This window comes from Schistocerca piceifrons, chromosome X, assembly GCF_021461385.2.
Source record: "Schistocerca piceifrons isolate TAMUIC-IGC-003096 chromosome X, iqSchPice1.1, whole genome shotgun sequence".
NCBI lineage: Eukaryota > Metazoa > Arthropoda > Insecta > Orthoptera > Acrididae > Schistocerca > Schistocerca piceifrons.
The window spans coordinates 276,805,031-276,829,281 of NC_060149.1; the positions used below are offsets into that span (position 1 = coordinate 276,805,031).

Below are 24,251 nucleotides of genomic sequence, written 5' to 3' on the forward strand. Positions count from 1 at the left end.
GAAACATGTTTGCAACACATTGTGCATTGACCTCATATTTAAAACAGGTATACAGTGCTGTCTGACCTCTGAATCACTCTCAGAGGGGCAGCCCACTAACTAGATGAAATAGGAGAAACGATGCTGAGATCCTGCTAACACTGCAACTCGGCATTGACCTTGCTGTGCATTGTGAAAGGAATGGGGTGGGGACAACAAAATTTAGGTATTGCTGATGCCTTGTGGCTTGAATATTTTGCCCAATCCAAGGTTTTCTCAAACAATTTGTTGTACAACTACAGAAAAGAGTCCAAATCTTGAATGGGGACCACTTAAGATACTAAATGCACTTTATCGATTATCTGGAAGCCAAAAACAGATAAGATGACTAATCCAAAAAATATTTTGTACCAAGGATGTAGTAACTACTAACAAAGTTAGTTGCCGATCCACGTTCTTATAATGTGCAGAGATGGAGAATCGCCGCACTGAAAGGAATACATTGTGTACTATAAGGCATAACCTGACATAGTGGCTGTTGCAATGCAGGCAACCCAAGAGCCTGTACGTACCTAATTTAATTAGACTGACAGTTACTCCGGTCTACCTGCAACTCAATCAATTGTCTATCCACTACCAACATTAGCAAAATATGCTTGCATGATGCTTGTGGGATGTTGGAGACAGGGAGTAAACTAGAGCCTCCAACAACTGTCCCACAGCTCACCGGCATTCACAAACTTTTGCCAAATGGCCTATTTTGTGTCATTTCCCATGCAAGTCATCTACATGGAGGCAGTTGTATCGCATGTGCACCAAATGACAATCGGGGCAGGACCGTCAGTGTGCTCATAATGGTGTTTTGTGACTTACTGGTTTTATGATGTCCTCTATACCAATATGCCAGCAGCAGTCATCAGTAATTTATTTACTTATTTTTTTTAAATTCCTTTATTGATGCTACTAACTCACAAAGTCATATGCTGAACAGAAATGCAGTTGCTACAGAATTTCTCTTGTGTGCTTCCTTTGTTTGCAATTTGTTATAACTCTCTTCAAAATAGTTATCCAGTTAAGTGATTTTGTTCTGATTTTAACAGCAGAAAAAATATACCATCTTTTCTTTGTCTTATAAAACTTTCGTGTAGTGGATATAACTCTCACTTCCCAATAGATGGACGGAATGAGTTCCCCAAAACTGAACAGGTAATAATCAGGGAAAAATATTTAATTGTTAATAGTATGTCAGGCTTGTTGCTGTGGTTCTCTTTGTAAGATTGTTATTGTTAAGTTGGGACAGGTGTTTTACAATGCCCTATAAGTGTTCACATGTCTACCCTTTTCTTTTCAGTTGATTTCAATTTCTTCCATACAGTAAAAATGAGTAGGAATGTTCATTATGTATCCATGAAGCTCCTGAAAAATGTACAATGGATATCATTATTTTTCATCTTCAGTTGTGACTGAGCATGTTACTTATGTCAGTTTGATCCTTGAAGGTGTTTTAAAATTTTTCAGTTCATGAATTCCTTTTCTGGAGGGATTCTTTAATTTTTTATTATTTATTCTGTCCTATACTTTAAGTATTAGGTTAAAATGTTTATTCATTAGAATAAACACATGGCACACCTTTTATGTAACTTATTTTTAAAAATGTCTTAAGAAACAGACATTGGTGACGAGCTTTCAGCTGTACTAAATGTATGAAATTTGTGTGCAGTTGCAGAGCCTTTCTGACATTAGCTGCATTAGGTATGATTGGTGACACATGAAAATTTGTCTCGAACTGGGACCCTAACCAGGATTTTTAGCCTGTTGTGAGTGGTCGCTGTAACCACTTCTGCTATCCGAGCTTGCTTTTAGGACTGACCTAAACTTCCAAATGTCATACTGTCTAGGACACCATTGCTTACAACTTTACTTGGACTTCTGCCACAGGATTTCAAGGAGACTATTATGATTGTCCTTTTGCCCATCGTTGCTTTTAATACGTATTTTTAACCATGTCTGAAGAAATAGACATTGGTGATGGTCTTGCAGCTGTACTAAATTTATTAGGTTATCCTTATACCAATGCAGCTAATGTCAGAAAGATTCTGCAGTTGTGAATATATTTCATAAATTTAGCACAGTTGCAAGATTGTTGCCAATGTCTTTTTCTTCACACACTGTTAAAAATAAGTATTACAAGCCCGGACGGGCAAAATGATGATCGTCATACTAACATTGAATACGTTTGCCTCCTTGTAACCCTGTCGCGGAAATCCATGTAAAGTTGTGAGCGATAGGATTGTAGACAGTATGACATGTGGAAGTTCGGGTTGGTCATGGAAGCATGCTCAGATAGCAGAGGTGGTTAATGCAACCACTCTCGACAAGCAGGAAATCCATGTTCAAGTCCTGTGACACCAATAGGTAATATCTTCATACCTAATACAGCTAATGTCAGAAAGATGCTGCAGTTGTAAATAAATTTCATAAATTTTGTGTAACTAATACACATTGTTTGTGTTACTTATTTAGACACTTTAGCACTTTGCTAAACTGTCTTCATTTTCCAGCTTAACTATGATAATTTTCTCCTTCATTTGATCATATGTTTCCATTTTTATGTAGCTTACATCTTCTACCCATTTATTTGACTTATTTTGTTTTTTCATTGACGTATATTTATGGATTTTACTTGTTGTAATGCTTAATATTACAACTTTATTGATTGTGACATTTAATGTATTTTCCACATGTATTAATTATGATCATTATTATTTTCTGCAGTGCACATTGACATTACTCGAGTCTTCAACAACGCGTTGCTGCAGCAAACACAAAATATGGATAGTCATGGTGAAAAAACAGTGGCTTCACTATACACTCAATGGTATGTATAGTTTGATATGAGGCTTGTCAGCTTTTTTTAAACAGAAGCATTTGTCAATGAAGTACATATAACATTTCTGCATAAAATCTATGCAGAATGTTCAATCCTTAAAGAGCTATCTCTATTTTTTAATCACCAAATTTTATTCGCTGTTGCATAGTGACATAAAACATATTAATGACAGATGGCTAAAATTTGTGTCCTGCAATAAAAACACAAAACTTGCACAATAGTAATATAATATTGTTACATATTCAGTCATGGCTATCTTTTGTGACTCTAAAGCAGGTCGTATGTATAAAAGTTGTTAAAACTTAAGCAGAAACAATAAGGCATGTGCCCTCGGAGTCCTTCACAGTGGCATGCTTCAATAAAATCTTCTTGGTTTACAAGCTACATCATTTCGAATCAAAAACTCAAACTTTCAATAGCTATATCCACTATCATCATTGGGAGTTGAAATCACTGTCTGCTGGGGCTGGCACGGTGTTCTGCTTATATAGATGTGTAGGCATAATTGTTTTATATGTAGTATGATCTTCCTCTGACCTTTGAACTGACTTACTCAGCCAGTTTTATGGGGTCTATAGATTTATGTGAACTTCAAACCACAGTGTAGCTTGTTGTTTTTCACATTGGTGAATCATTGCCCTAGGTGAAAGAAATGATAAGTGACACAAAGAAATCCTAGGACTTTGGGAATAATAGTCTGATGGTTAACCACTAATTCACTAACCCACACCTACTAGTATTGAAAGTGAAGTGTACCAGATCAGGAATTAATTGTTTTTAATATTAATGCTGTTCCATGTTGAGTCTCACAATACTTACGAAGTGACTCTCGATAACTTACATTATTTCCTTCTGGACACTGTGTCGCACAAGTACACTTATGTTCTAAAATGTATACATTAAAACTAGACAGTGTGCTGGGAAAATTTTTCTATCTTGTGAACTTAATGTAGCTGTTTTTTCATTGGTAAAAAGTACAATATAAAATATAGCATCAGTTATCCATGTTACTGAAGTAGCCATTTGAATCACGGCTGTGACCAGTGCAGTACATTTTGGCCAACCAAGATTTTAGAAGTCTTAAGGAGGACTTCAGTTATAAATGAGCTGGCTGGAAGTCTGTCTCTAGATGATCAGATTGCTTGCCACGACCTATAGAAACCTCCTGACTGCAGATAAAAACTGCATGTACTTCAAAAAATTAGCAGGAGCTCAACTTTATGGTTAAACAGTTTTGAAGCCAATTTGAGACATTTTGTATAGTTTAAGATCAAATTAAATTCAATATAAAACCACTTTTACATTCATGGAATTAATGCTTTCCTACTATTTACAACTCCTCCCTCCCCGACCACTTGAGATTTTCTATGTGTCCAATGTTAGTTCGGCACCCACTTTTACAGTTTTATAATTTTAAATTTCACTTAATGAAAATGTTGCAGGGTGTGAAGATACCATTTTAACACTGCTTGATTTTAGCAAGGCTTTCATTATGGTTGATTTCAGTGTATTACTTGCCAAAATGAAACAACTAAATTTCTCAAACAGTGCAATACTGTGATTCGACAGCTACTTAAAAAACAAATGTTAACGAATCAGCTGTGCTTCAGAGAAGTCATAGGGGAAAAATTGTTCTTTGTTGGAGGCACTTGGGGTTCTGTTCCTGGTCCAGTGCCTTTTTCATTGTATATCAATCTCTCAGATACTTGTCAGTGGTACCCAAATAGCATTTCAAAAAACAGTAAAAGATCTTGGCGTAATTTTGGATGAGCATCTAAATTGGGAAGAACAAAATTTTGCAGCTTGCAGGAAACCTCTCTCCTGCCTACATGCAATCGAGAAATTTAGAAAAATATTTCCACCTCAGATTGAACAAAAAGTAGTCTCGTCTTCAATCCTACAAATCTTTACTAATGTGACATTGTTCAACACGGCACAAATAGTGAAAACTCCAGGTGACTCTAACTAGCAAGAACACTTGTGTAAGATATGTGTGTGACATTCAGATGCTTGATCGTATCAGTCCATTCTGGATGTTACCAGATAGGCAACATGATTGACAGCTGTGGCACTCATGCCAGTGCACAGTTTGCATGCTGAAATCTTGGCTGTCCCTATTTTAAGCCAAGCTTCAGTATAGTCCCAACAGAAGAAAAGTTGGAAACTATAACCTAGAGCAGTAGTATGAAAATGTATGAACTATGTGGGAATTGTTGGGATATTATTTTATGGATTTCCAGTGAGATGTTAACAGACAGTGCATAGAGTACAGGTTTTTTTTTGGAATATGCAGTGATTTCTGAGGTTAATTGGGGGCCTAATAGCACAACTTAAATAACTGTGATTGAAATGAGCACCAATAATACTTACAAAAATAATTGTCACATTGTTGGCCTTTCTAATGAAATGTGTCCTGGTTTATGATGTGTCAGTTAGGTTGGGATCTGTCAGCACAACAAAATTTAGCTGCACATTCTGCTGAATATCATGTCTTACAAGTTATATTTCATTATGTCACCACATATCTGCATACAGGTAAAGTCGTGATAACATTTACAGAACCTTGGGACCTGTCAGTGCAGCTAAAATTTAACTGCATATTCCGCTGAATATCACATTCTACAAAATTATATTTCATTGTGCCACTGCTTATCTTCATACAGGTAATGCCATGCCAACATTTATAGAAGGTATTGGTTCCACTGTCATACGTAATGTGCCAACAATTCCCAGCTATTATTTTACATTTTGCATATTTTTCCTTAAAAATAATTTTTTACCATACAACATAACATGTTTTATGATACGTTGTTAGATATGATTCTTACCTACTGTTTGGTGTCATATATATGTACGTAACATATGTTCAGGCCTTGTAATCACTTTTGGACTTCGGCTAAAATTTTAATTTAGACCTCAGAACTTTTGGATGTGTTTGTGAACTAGAAAACAAGACAGGGAAAAAATCACCAGAAACAACTGATAAATCAATAATTATGATTTTCTTAAAACTCCCAGTGTGTTCATGCAATGTTAGACTTGTGTAAGGCCATGGATTTCAAATTAAAGGTCAGTACAAATAACAGAATCCATGATACAACTCCAGGTCCAGATCTACAGATCTCATGCACGCAAGAATCATGACAATTCAGATTACAAGTGCAGCAGTACATGCTGAATCTTAAGGCTGTTAAACTTAATTGAATATTACAGATACTATGTGCTAAATAAAAGTTTTGATCTTCTGTTTTATAATATTTTAAATTAGTATTGGGATTGTGAAATAGTGTACAATGATAGCCCAAATGTCTTAAGTATGGAAACACCACATACTTTATCATTTTCTAGGACATCTGTCACAGTCTGTCTTCCCACTGAATTTTATTAATGTATCTCTTTGTTACTTCTTAATTGTTAGCATAACCACAGTCAGTGAAGACAGAGTTCACTCTTGTACAAAAGTGTTTACTAGTTTACATTCAGTGACAACCTGTAGGCGTACAGTTTTTAACCCCTTTTTTGCAAATTATATTCCAAAGAATGATATTTTCTTATTAATGAAAAAAAAAAAAGAAAATCCTGTAACGAAACAGTAGATAGAGGCGTATAAAGACAGCTGTTTGAAGCTTAACATAATATGTTATAAAATTTGAAAATCACCAATAATAAAATCCTGAGTATACCATGCACTGAATTTTGACTAAAATATCCTGAAACTTGAAGTCATTTTTTAGTTTCTGTGTAGCTATGAAGCCTAACCATGTATCTTGCAACAATTTCCTGTGAACATAAATCTTGGAGGAGCTGGCTGTGGATGTATGCATCTCATACCACTGGTGAGCACTTGCCACTTTCTGAGCTGCTAAATTCAATGTCGGACTCAGGATCACTACAGTGATTCTTTTTCGAAAGCATTACTTAAGTGTAATGTAGGAGACAGTCTGAAAGCTGGTGTTTTGTTGTCAAGTATACACAGCTGCACACAGTAAAGACAATATCTAGCGGCAACCATCTCAACCAAAACATGACAGTTAGGCTATATATGGAGCACCAGATGCTCTCTAGTGGCCAAACACGTAACTATCAGTGCTGAAACGGGTATAAGCAGGATTTTATTTTTTTGAAGGTCGCTTCTTAATCTACCCGAATATACTCTGGGTTTTATAAAAACGAGATACCTCAGTATTTGATGTTAAGCAGTTAGACGGATTTTTAGCATTTTTGTTTGTTTTTAAAAATAGTCCTGTTGTTACATTTTACAGGTATTCTGAGGTTTTATTGAGAAGAGTGAGTGCAGGCAATATTTGCTTCTCCAATATTCAGCGTGCTTTTGTTAGCCTGACAGCAGAAGGTGCAATTCCATTTAATGCTGAAGAGTTTTCAGACATAAATGAGCTACGAGCATTGGCTGAATTAATAGGCCCTTACGGTATGAAACTACTGAATGAGACTCTTATGTGGCATATTGCCAGTCAGGTACAAGAGCTGAAGGTAACTATCTGCATTTGTTCTCTCTTAATCATAATTATTCAATATATAATTTATTGAAATCAGATTTAAGAAGTGTGTGCATTGTAGTGTCATCAGCAGCTCTTACATTCAAAAATCGTAGAAGTGTTTCATCCTGTGTAGGAAGTTCATTCACCTAATATCATATAGCTTGAGACCATGTTGGCAGCACAACGAGTTTTCTGTGAATCAGGAGCTTCCTTCCTTCTTGAGAGTGGAACAAGTTTTCCAGAGCAGAATATTACTATTTTCTTGTTGATGGATACAAAGAAGGTCAAGCACTAGTTTGACATCTTCCAATTTTCCATAGGGTGAAGGTGGTACAAGAAGTGGATCTCACTGTTAGACTGACAATACTTATTCATGTGGTCCTATTTTTGATACTCACAGATGGTTTTTGACAATTTATTTCTACATGTTTAAGCATCTTTTGTTGTTTATGTTTCTCATTTGTGGTATTTCTGAGTATATGCTCTCAGTTGAAAAAATATTCTTGGATTTCTTACCACATCCAGTGAGTATACGTCTATGAACTTTTGGCCAAGTGCTCCTCAGTCTTCGTCAAGTGGTAACTGACTGCCTCATCCTTCTATAGCCATGTTACCATCTGCTATGTCACTGGTTCTCAGTCCATCACAATATAAGACAGTGTTTTTGTCCCATGTCAGGTGTGTTATCTTTAACATTGTGATGGCCATGTTCTACACTGTACTTACATCCAATCCACCTTCTTTATTGAGAGTGTTATTAGATATTTATATCTCTCTCAACTTTTTTTACTGTGCTATCCCAGAGACTGTTATCCCTTGTAATAATAGAGGTATCACTGAACACAGCATTATGTTTGTTTTCAAAGCATTTTGAGCTACAAGTAATTTCTCTGTGTAGAGTAATTGCAGACACCTCTCATGATTAATCCAGCATTTCTGTATGATATGCATGGCTTGCTTGACAAAATACTGTCTGCACATATATAGTACTTTGGAAATGGTGAGCATTCTGTGATCTACATTATCTTTCACAGGCCTCGTGAGTTGGTGTGTTTTAACTGGAGGTCGGAAGATTGATTTGATGTTATTTCTCTTCAGCAGCTGGCCAATCTCCCCATTCCTAAACCACATAATGACAAAAAAATCTTTTTTATTTTTCCTCTCAGGGGCATTTTACTTGCAGACACCTCCTGAAATTAAAATTTCTTGCTATTTTTTTGTTTGCCTACCACTTCGAATTTTTCATTTTTGTGACTGTCATTAGATCTGTAAATCTTCCCTTCTTTCATGTTTATAAGTTGAAATACCTTTCTCAGGCATTTGAATTTTCTCAGGCATTTGAATTTACAGAATCAAGTGTTTATATACTTGCAGAAGAAAATGTCCACACCAACAATCTTCTCCTCGTGTAGCTTTATATCTTTTGTTAATCCAGTCTGAAATGAACTCCCACAATCAAGTCATGATTGAGTGTCATTGGTGGAGTATAATATGTACAATCTCTTTTATAGAAAATCATACTATAAATGAACAAGTCTGTCATTTACTTTAACCAAAACTAAACATACATGGTGATTCGATTTCATCTCTCTCAGTTATCTTTCTTACGTGGTTGGCTATAGTGGGGCCTTGTTAATGCTATAGTGAAGTGCTACACTTTCCTATGCAACATTTTCTGCATTGCTCTTCTCTATATTTTTAACTGTTTGTCAACCTTTGTACAAGGTTAAAATATCATCGAGATTTGACTACATGTCAATCGTCAAGTTTTCCTGGCACTAATTGCTCAGTAAGGTTTCAAGAATGCAGATGAAACAGATTAATTTTTTATCCACATAACTCAGCTATGGAATGTCTAACCATCTTCTGAGTTGAAAGTTAAAGTATGATCACCCCATGTGGTTTATAAACCTGCTGACTGTGCCAACGAATATGCAGCCACCGACTTTTAACAGATGAAGAAAAGTAACTCAGGCGTGTCAATGGGGGCAGGAGGATGCTATTGCCTTTAAGAGCAGACAACTGAAAGTAGCAGATCCCACCCATTATCCAAATCAAAACCATCTGTGCAGCTAAGTAAATTCTTCATACAATGATATTATAAATCCTCTTTGATGTCAGAATTGCAGTAAAAGAATTTAGATACCAAAAATGGTATATTGTCATCATCCACATAGCAGGCTATCTCAGTTAAGTGTTTGGTCATTACTGATTTATCCGAAGCTTCACAAAACTGCACTGGCAATATGCCGCACACTTCTTGAACAATATGTGTTGTTCGCTTTACATGTTATAGACCATACTTACGTGAGATATTGTATACACCTGTCTTTTTAAGCATCAGATCATCCTTCAAGCAATCAAAAAAAGTAGTGTTCATTGGTGCTGATCAGAATGTCACTTTATTGTTATGTTTGGTGAAGATCTGAACTATTTTGGCAGAAATACTCCTTACATCTGTTAGGATTTTTTTTCACATATAGTAGGAAATCCATCATTTTAAACCTGTCCTCTTCTACTTATTGGTCTGTGTTCTGTTTGAACAGGAAAACCTTACACATTTTGTATGACATGTATCAATTATACTATCATTAAATACTCTCTGAAAATGTGCAAGTTCCTCATATAGGTGGCCCTTAACAGCAGTAATGTATGTCTTCTGTACAGGTGTCTTGAGGGGTGATAAATGTCTTGTTTCAGATACAGTTTGAGTAGGCTTGCAGTAGAGTTCATGTTGTGGGGTGCTTTCATTTTTGCAGCAAACTAAGGCAAACAAGTTAAGAAGCATCCATCCTTTTTTATCTCCACAGTAAATCATATATTTACATCAATTGAACAGAAATGGTTCAAGAACTGATATATTTTTTCATTGCCATGGGGTCCACTGCTAAACTCTCATCCACATACTCCTGAATACACTCATGAACAATCAAATTAGACACAGCAATTTACTTGCATGTTGTAACCCCTTTCACCTTTATAATGGTTCTGGGAAGCTATTCAAATCTATGATCTCTCAACTGCCAACCACATTTCACAGAGAATGGAAGATTGGTAGAAGCTTAAGCTAAGGCAGGCACATCTCCCTCTGTGGTATACCAGGTGTACTTTATAAGACTGAAATCATGTTAGCTGGAAGGCCACACAAACACCCTCATGCCCTTGAAGTGTTCCTCAGATTATTCTGACAAAATTCAGGAGAGCTGGCATGAAACATTGCCTTTCTGTAAGTTGAAGGTTGACCTCCATTATCAATGGGCTGAATACTGAAAGTTTAGTTATGTGATCCTCATATCATAGATGAGTTTTTCTATCAAAATAGGTAAAATATTCACAAAAATAAAGAGAAAGTCTTTTATGAAAATGGTTACTGGTGTTGGTTACATGAAGGATGACATGATACTTTGCAGGGAAAGAGTATACAAGAGAGTGGAGTGAGAGTGGACTATTGTGTGTCAGACAAATAACATAAATTGTTCCTGAATGGAACATGAGTGATACACACTCCTGCTGGAGACCAGTAGATCAATGATGGCTGAATATTGCAATGAGATGGGCCACTCATTCGATTATTGCAGTATCTAAAATTTTTCAGCCACATCATCATGTTGGGATTGTGACAATAAGAATGTTATTAAACTCCACCTGTCAAAGGATTTACTTAACTGTGGTAGCAGCTTCAATTTATATTGTGCATTGTATCCAACAGTTTCAAGTAGACTGTTGTCAATAGATATTGCACAGGACTCTCGTCAGTGCTGCTTAAACTTGTGGGCCCAGATGGTGATCGTAAGTTCTGTTATAAGAGGGTATGGAAAGGGGAGGTTGGCAAAGCTTGTAGGTGACAGCATAGGTGGGGGTGGTGGGATCACTCATGGGAAAATTCCGGTAGTTGTGGGTGTTAGAGCTGTACCTTTTTTAGATTGAAGTCAGCTGACAGGTATTCCTGCTTAAGGGAAGTCTCTCTAACAAAGAAACCTTTTTCGACAAAGCTTCGGTATCCGATTAATGAGGGAATTAGTATATTTCATCAAAACATACAAGGCATTAGAGATAAAGTTAGTGAACTGCTTATAGACGTTGACTCTGAAATTATTGGTATATCTGAACACTTTTTAAATAAGGAGATAATTCAGAGACTTCTTTTACCAGGATACAGGTTGGCTGGCAGCTTTTCTAGGAGCTCTTTGCGGTTTGGGGGAGTAGCCATGTATGTGAAAAACGGTATCCCATTTGAGTCAATTGATGTTTCAAAGTACTGTACTGAAAAGGTGTTTGAATGTTGTGCAGGTGTGGTTAAATTTAGTGGAGCTAAACTTCTTACTGTTGTTATTTATAAATCCCCAGACTCCGATTTCACAACATTTTTGCTAAAGCTAGAGGAGGTTCTTGGTTCACTTTATAGGAAATACAAAAAGTTAGTTATATGTGGTGACTTCAATATAAATTGTATAAGTGATTGTGCAAGGAAAAGGATGCTGGTAGACCTCCTTAATTCATATAATCTTATGCAAACCGTATTCTTTCCAACGAGAGTGCAAGGGAACAGTAGAACAACCATAGATAATATTTTTGTTCATTCGTCATTACTAGAAGGGCATTCTGTTAGCAAAATGGTGAATGGCCTTTCAGATCATGATGCACAAATTTTAAGTCTAAAAGATTTTTGTGCTGCAACACATGTTAAATATAGTTACCAACTTTTTAGGAAAGCTGATCCAGTTGCTGTAGAGACTTTTGTAAACCTTATCAAGGAACAAGAGTGGCAAGATGTTTATAGTGCTGATACAGTAGACGATAAATATAATGCTTTCCTCAAGACTTTTCTCGTGCTCTTTGAAAGTTGCTTTCCGTTAGAACGTTCAAAACAGGGTACTAGCACAAACAGGCAGCCTGGGTGGCTGACTAAAGGTATAAGAATATCTTGTAGAACAAAGTGGCAATTATATCAAAACGTTAGAAGCAGTCACAATCTAAATGCAATAGCCCATTACAAACAGTATTGTAAGGTGCTTAAAAAAGTTATTAGGAAGGCAAATAGTATGTGGTATGCAGATAGAATAGCTAAGTCTCAGGATAAAATTAAAACCATATGGTCAGTCGTAAAGGAAGTGGCTGGTCTGCAGAGACAGGTCGAGGATATAGAATCAGTGCGTAGTGGGAATGTCCGTGTTACTGATAAGTCGCATATATGTACAGTATTTAATAATCACTTTCTGAATGTAGCAGGTGAACTAAATAAAAACCTAGTCCCAACAGGGAATCATATAGCACTCGTAGAAAAAAGTGTTCCGAGACTGTTACCTGAAATGCTCCTCCATGATACTGACAAGAGGGAGATTGAGTTAATAATTAAATCGCTAAAGACCAAGAACTCTCATGGATATGACGGGGTATCTAGCAGAATACTGAAGTATTGTTCCATGTATGTTAGCCCAGTACTTAGCCATATCTGTAACATTTCCCTTAGGAAGTGGTCGGTTTCCTGACCGATTAAAGTACTCGGTAGTGAAGCCACTTTATAAAAAGGGAGACAGGGATAATATTGATAATTATAGACCTATTTCTATGCCATCGGTGTTTGCTAAAATTATCGAGAGGGTTGTATATACAAGGTTACTGCAGCATTTAAATTCGCATAATTTGCTGTCAAATGTACAGTTTGGTTTTAGAAATGGCTTAACAACTGAAAATGCTATAGTCTCTTTCCTCTGTGAGGTTTTGGACGGATTAAATAAAAGGTTGCGAACGTTAGGTGTTTTCTTTGATTTAACGAAGGCTTTTGACTGTGTTGACCACAAAATATTACTGCAGAAGTTGGAACATTATGGAGTAAGGGGAGTAGCTTACAATTGGTTCGCCTCTTACTTTAAGAACAGAAAGCAGAAGGTAATTCTCCGCAATATTGAGAGTGGTAATGATGTTCAGTCCCAATGGGGCACTGTTAAATGGGGCGTTCCCCAAGGATCAGTGCTGGGGCCACTGCTGTTTCTTATTTATATAAATGATATGCCTTCTAGTATTACAGGTGATTCAAAAATATTTCTGTTTGCTGATGGCACCAGCTTGGTAGTGAAGGATCTTGTGTGTAATATTGAAACATTATCAAATAATGTAGTTCATGAAATAAGTTCGTGGCTTGTGAAAAATAATTTGATGCTAAATCACAGTAAGACTCAGTTTTTACAGTTTCTAACTCACAATTCAACAAGAACTGATATTTTAATCAGACAGAATGGGCATGTTATATGCGAGACGGAACAGTTCAAGTTCCTAGGCGTACGGATAGATAGTAAGCTGTTGTGGAAAGCCCATGTTCAGGATCTTGTTCAGAAACTAAATGCCGCTTTATTTACCATTAGAACAGCATCTGAAATAAGTGACATTTCAACACGAAAAGTAGTCTACTTCGCATGTTTTCATACGCTTATGTCATATGGTATTATTTTTTGGAGTAATTCTTCTGATTCAAAAAGGGTATTTTTGGCTTAAAAACGGGCTGTTCGAGCTATGTGTGGTGTAAGTTTGAAAACCTCTTGTCGACCCCTATTCAATAGTCTGGGAATTTTGACATTGCCCTCACAGTATATATTTTCTTTAATGTCGTTTGTTGTTAGCAATATTAGCTTATTCCCAAGAGTTAGCAGCTTTCACTCAGTTAATACTAGGCAGAAATCAAATCTGCATGTGCAATGCACTTCCTTGACTCTTGTGCAGAAAGGAGTGCAGTATTCTGCTGTATCCATTTTCAATAAGCTACCACAAGAACTCAAAAATCTTAGCAGTAGCCCAAACGCTTTTAAGTCTAAACTGAAGAGTTTCCTCATGGCTCACTCCTTCTACTCTGTCGAGAAGCTCCTGGAAGAGGTAAAAAATTAAGCAAATTCCAGTGTTACATTCTTGATTTTATTTATTTAAACTAACGACGTGTCGCGTGAATATGTTTCTTATATTTCATTTTATCTGTTTCTACAATCTACAACTGAATATGTTTCTTATATTTCATTTTATCTGTTTCTACAATTGTGTTGTAATTTCATGTATTGACTCGTTCCATGACCATGGAGACTTCTCCTTAATGTGGTCCCACGGAACAATAAATAAATAAATAAAAATACAGTGACGGCATGTCTCTGATGCCTGAGTGACTTCTCTTTAGCTGTTAATCTGTTGCTATACGTACATTAGTATTGTCAGCGTGTTTATAAAGTGGATATGAGGACTGCATTGACAGTTTTTCAACTCAGAAGAGAACCAGATATTTAACATTTTAAATATTGAGATAAAATTGATTTCGCCTATGTCATTTGACTGGGTGATTGTGTAGAGCATTCTCTTCCTTACCTCATTTGAAGCTTTCCCACAGGTCACATAATCATGTGTAGAAATCGAAGGTGGTAACTCATTAATATATGAGATGAAGGTAGTCCACCCTGCCACATTTCCCCGAGCAACACTAAAATTTAGTGTTGTATCTGTTCATGACATGCAATCTCACATAACATGCTTTGTTGGGCCCATTAGTTATGAGTCAGTCCAGTGTCATATCTACCTAAATATTCCATATGAATTTGTTTTCAGTTGTATATGTCACTGCTGTACTGATTGAAAAACATTTTAAAAGCCAAGTAACTTCCAATCCACCTATTTCCCTTACCTGTATGATTATTGGAATAGTGCTAGAAAGGTGGATTGCATGAAATTTTGTAACCTCAATGACTGCCATGCAGAGTACCATTTTATTAGAGGTTGTTCATCAGTACTAAACTCAATGATGGTCTAGAATTTTCAGATAGATATAAGTGAGCTGAATAATGCAAATGTTACTGAATCTACTGCGTCTTTTCGCAATGCTTCTTATACTGTGAACTTGATATAGAATTAACAGAATATTTTCATGTAAAGATATTTCCATGTTGTAACAGATATAAATGGAATATTATCAAAACACTAGCTTTTGCACCTGATGTTTCTTCTGCTAGCAAATTTGAAGGGGGGGGGGGGGGAGGGGGGGGGATAAATTCCTTGTCATATTAATCTGCTGTGTCTCCCTTGAGATGGAATTTTGGGTGATTGTATTTTTCAGTCCTTATGTAATTGTGCATTTCTCTGTCCTTCTCTGTCTTATATCCAGCAAAGAGAGAAGAGTTGAGTTTCCTCTCACCTTTGCCTGGTATTTATCCCTTGACCTTGTGCTCTGGTTCAGTTTACTACTTAATCCTCAGCACTGCTCACGATTGAGAAAGAATGTGACTCAGTCTCATCCACTATGCAGATTTAGGTCTTCTGTGCTTTCTGTAAATTGCTTAAGGTGGATGCTGAGATGGTTCCTTTCAAATGGACGTGACTGATTCGCTTCCCTGTGCTTGCCCAATCCGAGCTTCACTTTCTAATCATGTGACCATCAGTGGGTTGATGACCAATAATCTTTCTCCCATACTTTGTCATTGAGCAGTCTTGTATATTCCGTCCCCCTTTGCCTCTTTAATCAAATGAAGGATTTTCAGATCCTTATAGATGCCATTCTTGCCTTCTGTTTCATCTGCATCTTTGTGAAAGAATTTTTTTTCTATGCAGTATGAAACTGGAAGAATGTACAAAAACATGTGCTATAGAGATAATGCTAAATATACACTGCCCAATGGGATGCATAATGTATCGATGTCCTGCAGTTTTGCAGCTTTTATGTAAATAATGATATGTGGTGTTATTCTCCCCAGAAGCATCTGAACATGCGAGGGCTATCCACAAAGTACAATATGTTTTGAAATTAAAAATAAATAAAGTATTGGAAATTTTTTTTAATTATATACAGATGAAAGTCACACTTAAATACTACTTTTCTACGTAGTTGCCATTTAAATTAAGGCACTTATTGTAGCGATGGACAAGCTTGGAAATTCATTCGTCGTAAAATTCGGCCGCCTGCGCCTTCAACCACGTGGTTAATCAGTAACCCGGTAGAAATATGATTTTTGTGGATTTCCTGGAAAGAGGCACTACAATAAACTCTCAAAGGTATTGCCAAACTCTGCACAACCTCAGAAGAGCAATACGAAACAAGCGCAGGGGAAAGTTGGGCTCAAAGATCTTGCTGATTCACGACAACGCCCGGGCCCACACGGCAAATGCCACTCGTGAAGTTCTCGAATCTTTTAAGTGGGAGTTGTTTCCTCATCCGCCGTACAGTCCCGACCTGGCACCGAGCGACTTCCACTTATTCCCACCAATGAAGAAGCGCGGTTGGCTATGCAGCGTTTTGATGACGACGCACAGCTTCAAGAAGAGGTAACCATGTGGTTGAAGGCGCAGGCGGCTGAATTTTACGATGAAGGAATTTCCAAGCTCGTCTGTCGCTACGATAAGTGCCTTAATTTAAATGGCAACTATGTAGAAAAGTAGTATTGAAGTGTGGCTTTCATCTGTATATAATAAAAAAAAATTCCAATACTTTATTTATTTTTAATTCCAAAACGTAATGTATTTTGTGGATAGCCCTCGTACATGACACATCAGTTCATCTTAAAATAAGTATTGAAGAGTAAATTATGTCTCAGATTGATGTGTTTTTCCTTTGTTTGGTTGTTGATGGTGTACAGAACTTTAGCAAGGAAGTAAAATAGCTTGTTAGTTCTGTTTCATAGTTGCCTTATTTGTACCTTGATTGGATTAAAGTATCAGTGAGTTGAGTAGTCGGGGTCAGGTATCACTCAACAACTGTTATTTTTTGATCTCCGTGCAATTACTGCATTTTATATTTTGTAAGTGCTTGCCCAACCTTATCAGCTGTGATTGGTTGCATGGGAAGGCAAATATGTTTAACTTATATAAGGTTAGGATCACAAAAAGATAAGTCTTTTGTTTGCATATACTGGTACTATCTTGGTACTGAGAGGCAGTTATAAGTATCCAAGCGACAGTCACATGAGAAAGAATTTTTTTGGGGGATTTTGTGTAATATGATATGCCTACAAAGGGGGTGGAGGTGTAAGTGAAACAAAGCAACATTTGTTTATGAAGTTAGACTTTTCAAAATTTTTTAAATGCATGTTCTGTCTTTCCCACACAATTTTTGTAAAGTGTTTTTAAGTAACTTATTCACTCAGTTGTTTTTAAACCTAAGAAGAGAGAGTATTTGCACTAATTGGATCTTATATTGTAGGTGCTTTCAAAGCTGTCCTAGCATGCCATGAAGAATTTATTATTGTGTTTCAGGTTTCTTTTTCACATTTGGTCAAAATCACAGTTTTATCAGATTTACAGTTTATTTTTGTTTATGAATTAATTGGTTACAGGTTACTACACATCCTCTTTCCATAATGTTTTCTGCGGTGGGTCAGGTTTCTTTATGAAGCAAGAACCAGTAATTTCTGGTGTTAGTAGTTATTTGTTAACACCTTGCATAGATATTCTGTTGGTATAACCTGTTAACATCTTATAAAACAAGAAATGTTTATAGAAGGTCCTGGGTGGAATTCACATAATAGATTTCCTGTATAGTTGAGATGCTTTCCTTAACTTTTGGATGATGTCTACCTTCAAAGCTAACTATTTCAGAAAACGCACTGCATACCTCAACTCTATGGTATATCATTACCTTTTCTCTTTTCTTTATTTGTAAAAAAAACAAATTAAATGGTTATGCCCGTATTGGCCATCTCCAGTATGTTTTGCCTCTGAATGCTGCTCTCCTTACATTTTGCATTTCATCCCTTTTTGTGAAGGGCACACAATTTTTCAAAAAGAGAAAAGACTATGTGTAATAGGCCCGCCCGGTTAGCCGTGCGGTCTAATACATTGCTTTCTGGGCGGGAAGGTGTGCCAATCTCCAGCATGAATCTGCCTGGCAGATTAGTGTTGGGGTCGGGTATGGCGGCCAGTCTGTGGATGGTTTTGAAGGCGGTTTTCCATCTGCCTCAGCAAATGTGGGCTGGCTTCCCTTATTCCGCCTGAGTTACACTATGTCGGTGATTGCTGGGCAAACACTTTCTCCACATATGTGTACACCATAATTACTCTACCATGCAAACATTGGGGTTACACTTGTCTGGTGTGAGACGTTCCCGGGTGGGTCCACTGGGGGCCGAACTGCACAATAACCCTGGCTTCAGTGTGAGGCGGCGTTGGGGTGAGCGGAATGCTGTAGCATGTTGTAGGGTTGTGAACCACGGAGGGCTATGGCGGGGATGAAGCCTCTCCATCGTTTCTAGGTCCCCAATTCCATACAATACAGTGTATAATAATCTGAGACCTTACAAAACTGACTCAATATTAGTCACCTACATCTGGAATCTGAATATTGGATATCATAGTCCAGTGAATACATAATTCTTTAATGCTTCACATCAAGTGCCTCCAACTTCATAGCATGTGGTTTAATTTGAAATGCACAGTGAACATACAGGTAATCGATGTATTTCAGGTTGTCTGTCCATATATATGGTTACTAGTGTGTCAGTCCTACATGGAAGTACAGTGTATTTTGAGATTCTTTTTTCAGAACATATAAAAATTATGTGCTGCATTCCATATGGAAGATAGCTGTACTTGATACACTTATGACTTCTGAATTTATATCAGACATAGGTCATTGTGTCACAGCAGGACACATAGCAAGAATTCTTGGCAATTTTTACCCTGGCGTAGTTTTTATCTCTTCTGCATTAGGACATGGAATGAATGTTTGGGCAAGCTTGGGCATAACTTGTAGTGTCTTGGTTGTGCCACCATTGCCTCAGTTGCCTGGTCTCATTATTTCTCATAATTTTTGTGAAATGTGTCTCATAATTCCCATTGTATATTCTCCGACTGATGTTATACATTTGAAAATGATGTTGTAGTTCGTTGAAACCGGAAATGTAACCACATTTTGTAAAGAAAATATTTTATGTACTGTGACAACGGCTTCACTGTTGTAGTGTCAAATAAACGTGTAAGTGATATTTTGGTCACACTCCTTACGACAATTATGTCAGAATATAGATATACGATTACTTACTTCAGCATGATAATGTGTGAATGATACTTATTTGTGGTTTATAATTTTACTTTGTTGTTTGCCTCATTAAATTTGACTTTTTTCCATTTCAGAAATTGGTAACTGGTAATAAGGATGTTTTAGTATCTCTGCGAACTAATTTTGACAAGCCAGACATAATGAAAGAGCAGTTCAAGAAATTGCAGCGTAAGTTGTTGTCCTTGATATTATCTCGAAAAAGACCCATTGTTGCATTTATGTTTGACATGTTTCTTACAATGAAAGCTTTGCCTGTAACTGTGTCAAAAGAAACTTGCTTGCACCTTCTCATATTTCAGGAGTTTTACTAACAATTCAAAAATATTTACTGTCAAATTTCAGCGTATAATTCTTGCACTCGTTAGCACTAACATAGTGTGAGTACTAAACAAAAAATACATTGATACTCATCATTCTTTTTTTTCTGTATGTGTATTGAAGTAAAATAAACTGTGGATCCTTAACTAATTTTTCTGCAAATATATCTGACAATTTTCAAGTAAATGAGCATTTGATTGAATGATAGTATTCTGCCACAGTGCCACTGGACGGATTGAAATATACCACACATATTTCTGTTTATTATTCTTAACAACCACAGAAAAAAAATGTAATGATAAAGTTTTGGGAGTATTGCCTCACTTGGTTTTTGGTAAGGTTGCTAAATATCAGAGGAACAAAGTCAAGTTGGTGAATCTAATTCAAAGCATTTGTCTCAAAAGTATGTAACCCTCAATTAAATCAATTTCATGATAAGGTGAAGTAGTCATGCATAGGCTTAAAAAGGAATCGACACATCAGTGAGAGGCAAGACAGCACAGTCATGATAGTACCACAGTACATCATCAAATGAAATATGCTTTTGAATTTTATCACAGAGTAGTTAACATGAAAGGCATAAAATTTGCAGCAGCTGAAATAAAAATGCTTGATAGGGGGTTTGAAATTTAATGTGGATTCTGTGTTGGCATTTAGTACAATTAATAACTTGATAGCCGAAAGTAAAGAAGCTTTGGATCAGGGACCACCTCCAGTATTCATTTCAAACAAAATCATAAGTAAAATAGCTAGCATAATCTAAAAACAAATGAAATGGGAAAAGGAGCCATGGAATGTCAGATCTGAATTACATATAACATGAAATTAATAAGAAATTGGAAACATGGATTTCCATAGCAGTTAGAATGAATCAAAGAATTTCTTCATTTTAACATTTGGGTGTTTGTAGGATCAGCTATGGAATGTGTGAGAAGTGCTATGTAAGCCATACAGGCCCAATCATTAATGACATGTTTAAGCAACACATGCAATTACAAGTAATAGTAATGTTTTGTCTTTTGGCATACAGATATGGTAAGTAGGGCATGAGGCCCCAAACATCGACAGTAGAATTCAGATCCTTCATAAACTGAATAAGGGAATGTTCAGACACTCTCTAGGAGATTAAAATGTGCAATATTTGTACAGACTACTGGTATCGTAAACAAACTTAATTCCAAAACTGAAAATTCCTCTAGAATGTTGATGGAATACTACATGCCATGTTGCATTTCTTGTGTTTCGTTTGTTAATATCAGAGCGTGCAGTAAATGTTTCTGCTCCTTCACATTGATGTTGTATGCTCATAGTTTGCTTCTATGTGTCGTACCATATAGTTCTGCTTCTACATATCATACCATATGCTTCGGACCTGTGCTCTCTGTTTGATTCCATGTTACCCTTTGCCATGCCTTGCCTAATTTCAATATTACTAGGTTTATATTTATTTTTTGCTTGTTGGCTTTTGCTTTACAGTTTGAGATGATTTTTAAGGATGTATCAACATCATGTTGCATGTTGTGACACTGTCTGTCTTTGTATGCTTTCCCAGCTTTCTGATTTAGGGCACCATGTAATCTGGTTTTGGGATTTTGTGCATACACCTAATAGTGGCCAACTCAGTTTAGTACATAATCCCATCTTTTACCTTTTTATTGTTTAATTTTTTACTTTTTTATATTAATATTTTCTCTTTGTTCGGATGTTGTCATTGCTGCATTTGCTAAGAAGAATAATGAGATATGTGTGTGGACACTAGTGTGTATGTTGTTGTTGTATACTGGTTTTACTGTAACTTTTATCCCATTTTAAATATTACATCTATGATTATGTACAAATGAAAGGTACTCGATTTTTGTAAGGCCACATGTTCCTATCTTTTTATCCAGTAATCCTTTCATTGCTGCTGCTATTGAGAAGTTGATATACTGTATAAATAAAATTGCTACAAAAATTTTACAGCATGTAATTATTACTGTTACAGTTCATAATTATTATACTGTTGGTTGTTTCTCTGTTAAGTGACCTCCGTATGAACCATCCACAAAGTAAAAAGGTATACAGAACTTTGTTTCTCGTCCTGTTATTCATATACTGCTATTTGTTGTTTGCATAGGTTTATGAAGATTACTGCAACGTTATTTGAACTACACATAAAGTATGTCTCATTATTGAGGCTTATCATGAGCAATTGGCCACAAGGTGTCAGTGTACATAGTCCAGAATACTCATACACTCCTGTGTTGTATGTTACACCAACGTTGTTTGAGGGAAGCTTGGTGTCACGTCGTTAATTGTGAAATCCAGTAATGTGATAAATTGTTTTATTACATGATTTCTCCTTTACTGTATGCTGACAACTTTGACTTGTGTTTAACCCTCGCAATACCAAGAAGGGAGTACTTTATGCCCGCCTTTTGAAAATATTATAATTTAGTCAGTTATTTTATATTTCAAAATTTTTTATTTAAAAATTATTGTATTTAATGAATGCTTCTATCAGATTCCATAAATGTTTTAAATGTTTCAGTTAAACTTAAGCCAAAAATGTAAGTCGTAGCTGTGAAGTCACTTTCCACAGTGAATGCTGTATCCAATATTTGCAGTTTCAGGACCTTCCTTACATATCAGTGTCTCTTTAAAAAGTAAGTTGTAAGTAAAAGTCAACAAAAGATCATGTAATTTGCAGTTTTTAAATTTTTTGTAGTGAACATAAAGCACTCCCAGCTTGGTAGTACAGATGTAGATGTTGATAAGAGTGATCTAAAAGATATTTTTAGGTTCTGGATCCTCCTTACATATAAGTACCTCCTTGCACAGTGCGCAAATGGTATGCAGTTCCTTACATACTGTTCAATATCCTGTCTCCTTGTTCTCCACCAGTATTGTTCAGTGATTCTGTGGTCAGTTATTCTTCATCCCCCATGACTTGCAAACACATGATGGCGCATTTCCTTAAACACTTCGTTCCTCAGAGCTGCGAGTACCACAGTGCGTGACCTGAACTTCATCATCCTTTACAATAGTGTGTGGTGCATAGCGAACTGTGACTACGTCCTAAATAATTGGCAGTTTTCATCAGTGGTCTGCACTATTTGCTTCTCTGAAAGGCTTCTACCAACCACTGCCACTTAATGCATCGATGTTGCTGTGTTTGCCACTGTGATTGTGTACTACCTCCTAATCGCGTTTGCTTAATTTTAGTGCCCAATAATTTAATCTGCTCAAAGGATCTTTCAGTCCTAATAACAACTTTAATGCCATATGGTCTGTTATATTTTTAATTTACTAATGGACAAGTGACAATGAAAATGGGTATATGACACTCAACATTTCCTTCTCTGTGGTTGAGTAGTTCCGCTTGTCTTTGTTTAACTGTCTCAGTTTGTATGCCATTTGTGTTCCTTGTCATTCACATCCTGACTTAGAATGCATCCTATCACTAGGTTGCTTGCATTACAGGACAGGATAAACCATTTCTCGTAATTTGGAAATATTTACACCGGACGGGTTGTTAGTGCCTCTTTCAGTTTCTCATTTGTATTATGGCAGTCGGTCGTCTGCCGTATTTTATGCCCTTTTTTTTAACAAATGCATTAACAGCCTAGCAGTTTCAGCAAATCATTCGACAGATTTTCTGTAATAAATACTTTGGTCTAAAAATGGATTGAGTTGTTTCACAGTTTGCAGTGGTAATAAGTCATTGACAGCATGTATCAATCTTTGGTAGGTTTTCATACCATCTTGGCTAATCACATGGCCATTCATTTTTGTTGATGCAGAATGACATTTTTCAATATTTCATGTTACGTGTGCCACACACAACCTCTTAAATACCTCCTCCAGCTCTTGTGGGTGTACCTCCAAATCCTTAGAAAATAATGTAATGTTGTCTAAATAGACCATACACCGATATGGTTTTAACTCTCTTAGTACTGAATCTAATAACCCCTGAAACATGGATGATGCATTCTTCAGCCCAGATGGCATCCCTTGATACGTGTAGTGTCTCCAAGGAACAGTAAATGTTGGCTTTGGCTGATCTTTGGAGATATTTGTAGTGTCATCAAGGAACAGTAAATGTGGGCTTTGACTGGTCTTCGAAAATTAATTCCAACTGATGATACCCACTCTTTAAATCCATCATGGAGAAATAATTACATCGACCCAGGTTGTCCATTGTTTCCATTATATTTGGTATAGAATATGTGATGAATTCCTCCATTAACGGATGTAAGTGCCAAGGTATTCTGTACGCTTTTTAATAGAAAGGAGGCTTATTCCCCATTGTGTCATGGGTGTCGCTGGTACTGGTCCACTAGGATTGAACAAATCTGCAAATCTCTTTTCCTTTTCAATGCTGTACTTTTTTGCGTAATGCAGATGCTTCGATGGTTTGCTTGTGGCAAAGGTCTCCACTCACCCTATCTAAATTGTCGTCATCATTTAGAATGTCCGAATCAGAAATCGTTAACCCTTTTGACAGATCCACTTCGTCAGACCCAAACTGGAATCACATATTCTCCATTTACTTCCTGCATGCATGCAT

At 36.5% G+C, this 24,251-nt stretch overlaps 1 protein-coding gene across 5 annotated transcripts in view; it reads left to right on the top strand.

Annotated features, from left to right (window-relative positions):
- The window catches only part of LOC124721531 (membrane-associated protein Hem), a 186,506-nt gene that overhangs the window by 132,966 nt on the left and 29,289 nt on the right, over positions 1-24,251 (top strand). For all 5 annotated transcript variants that reach the window (XM_047246551.1, XM_047246553.1, XM_047246552.1 and 2 more), the window contains 3 exons: positions 2,755-2,857; positions 7,132-7,360; positions 19,459-19,552. In XM_047246551.1, the coding sequence (XP_047102507.1) occupies positions 2,755-2,857; positions 7,132-7,360; positions 19,459-19,552 (426 nt within the window). The remainder of the gene's footprint in view (positions 1-2,754; positions 2,858-7,131; positions 7,361-19,458; positions 19,553-24,251) is intronic.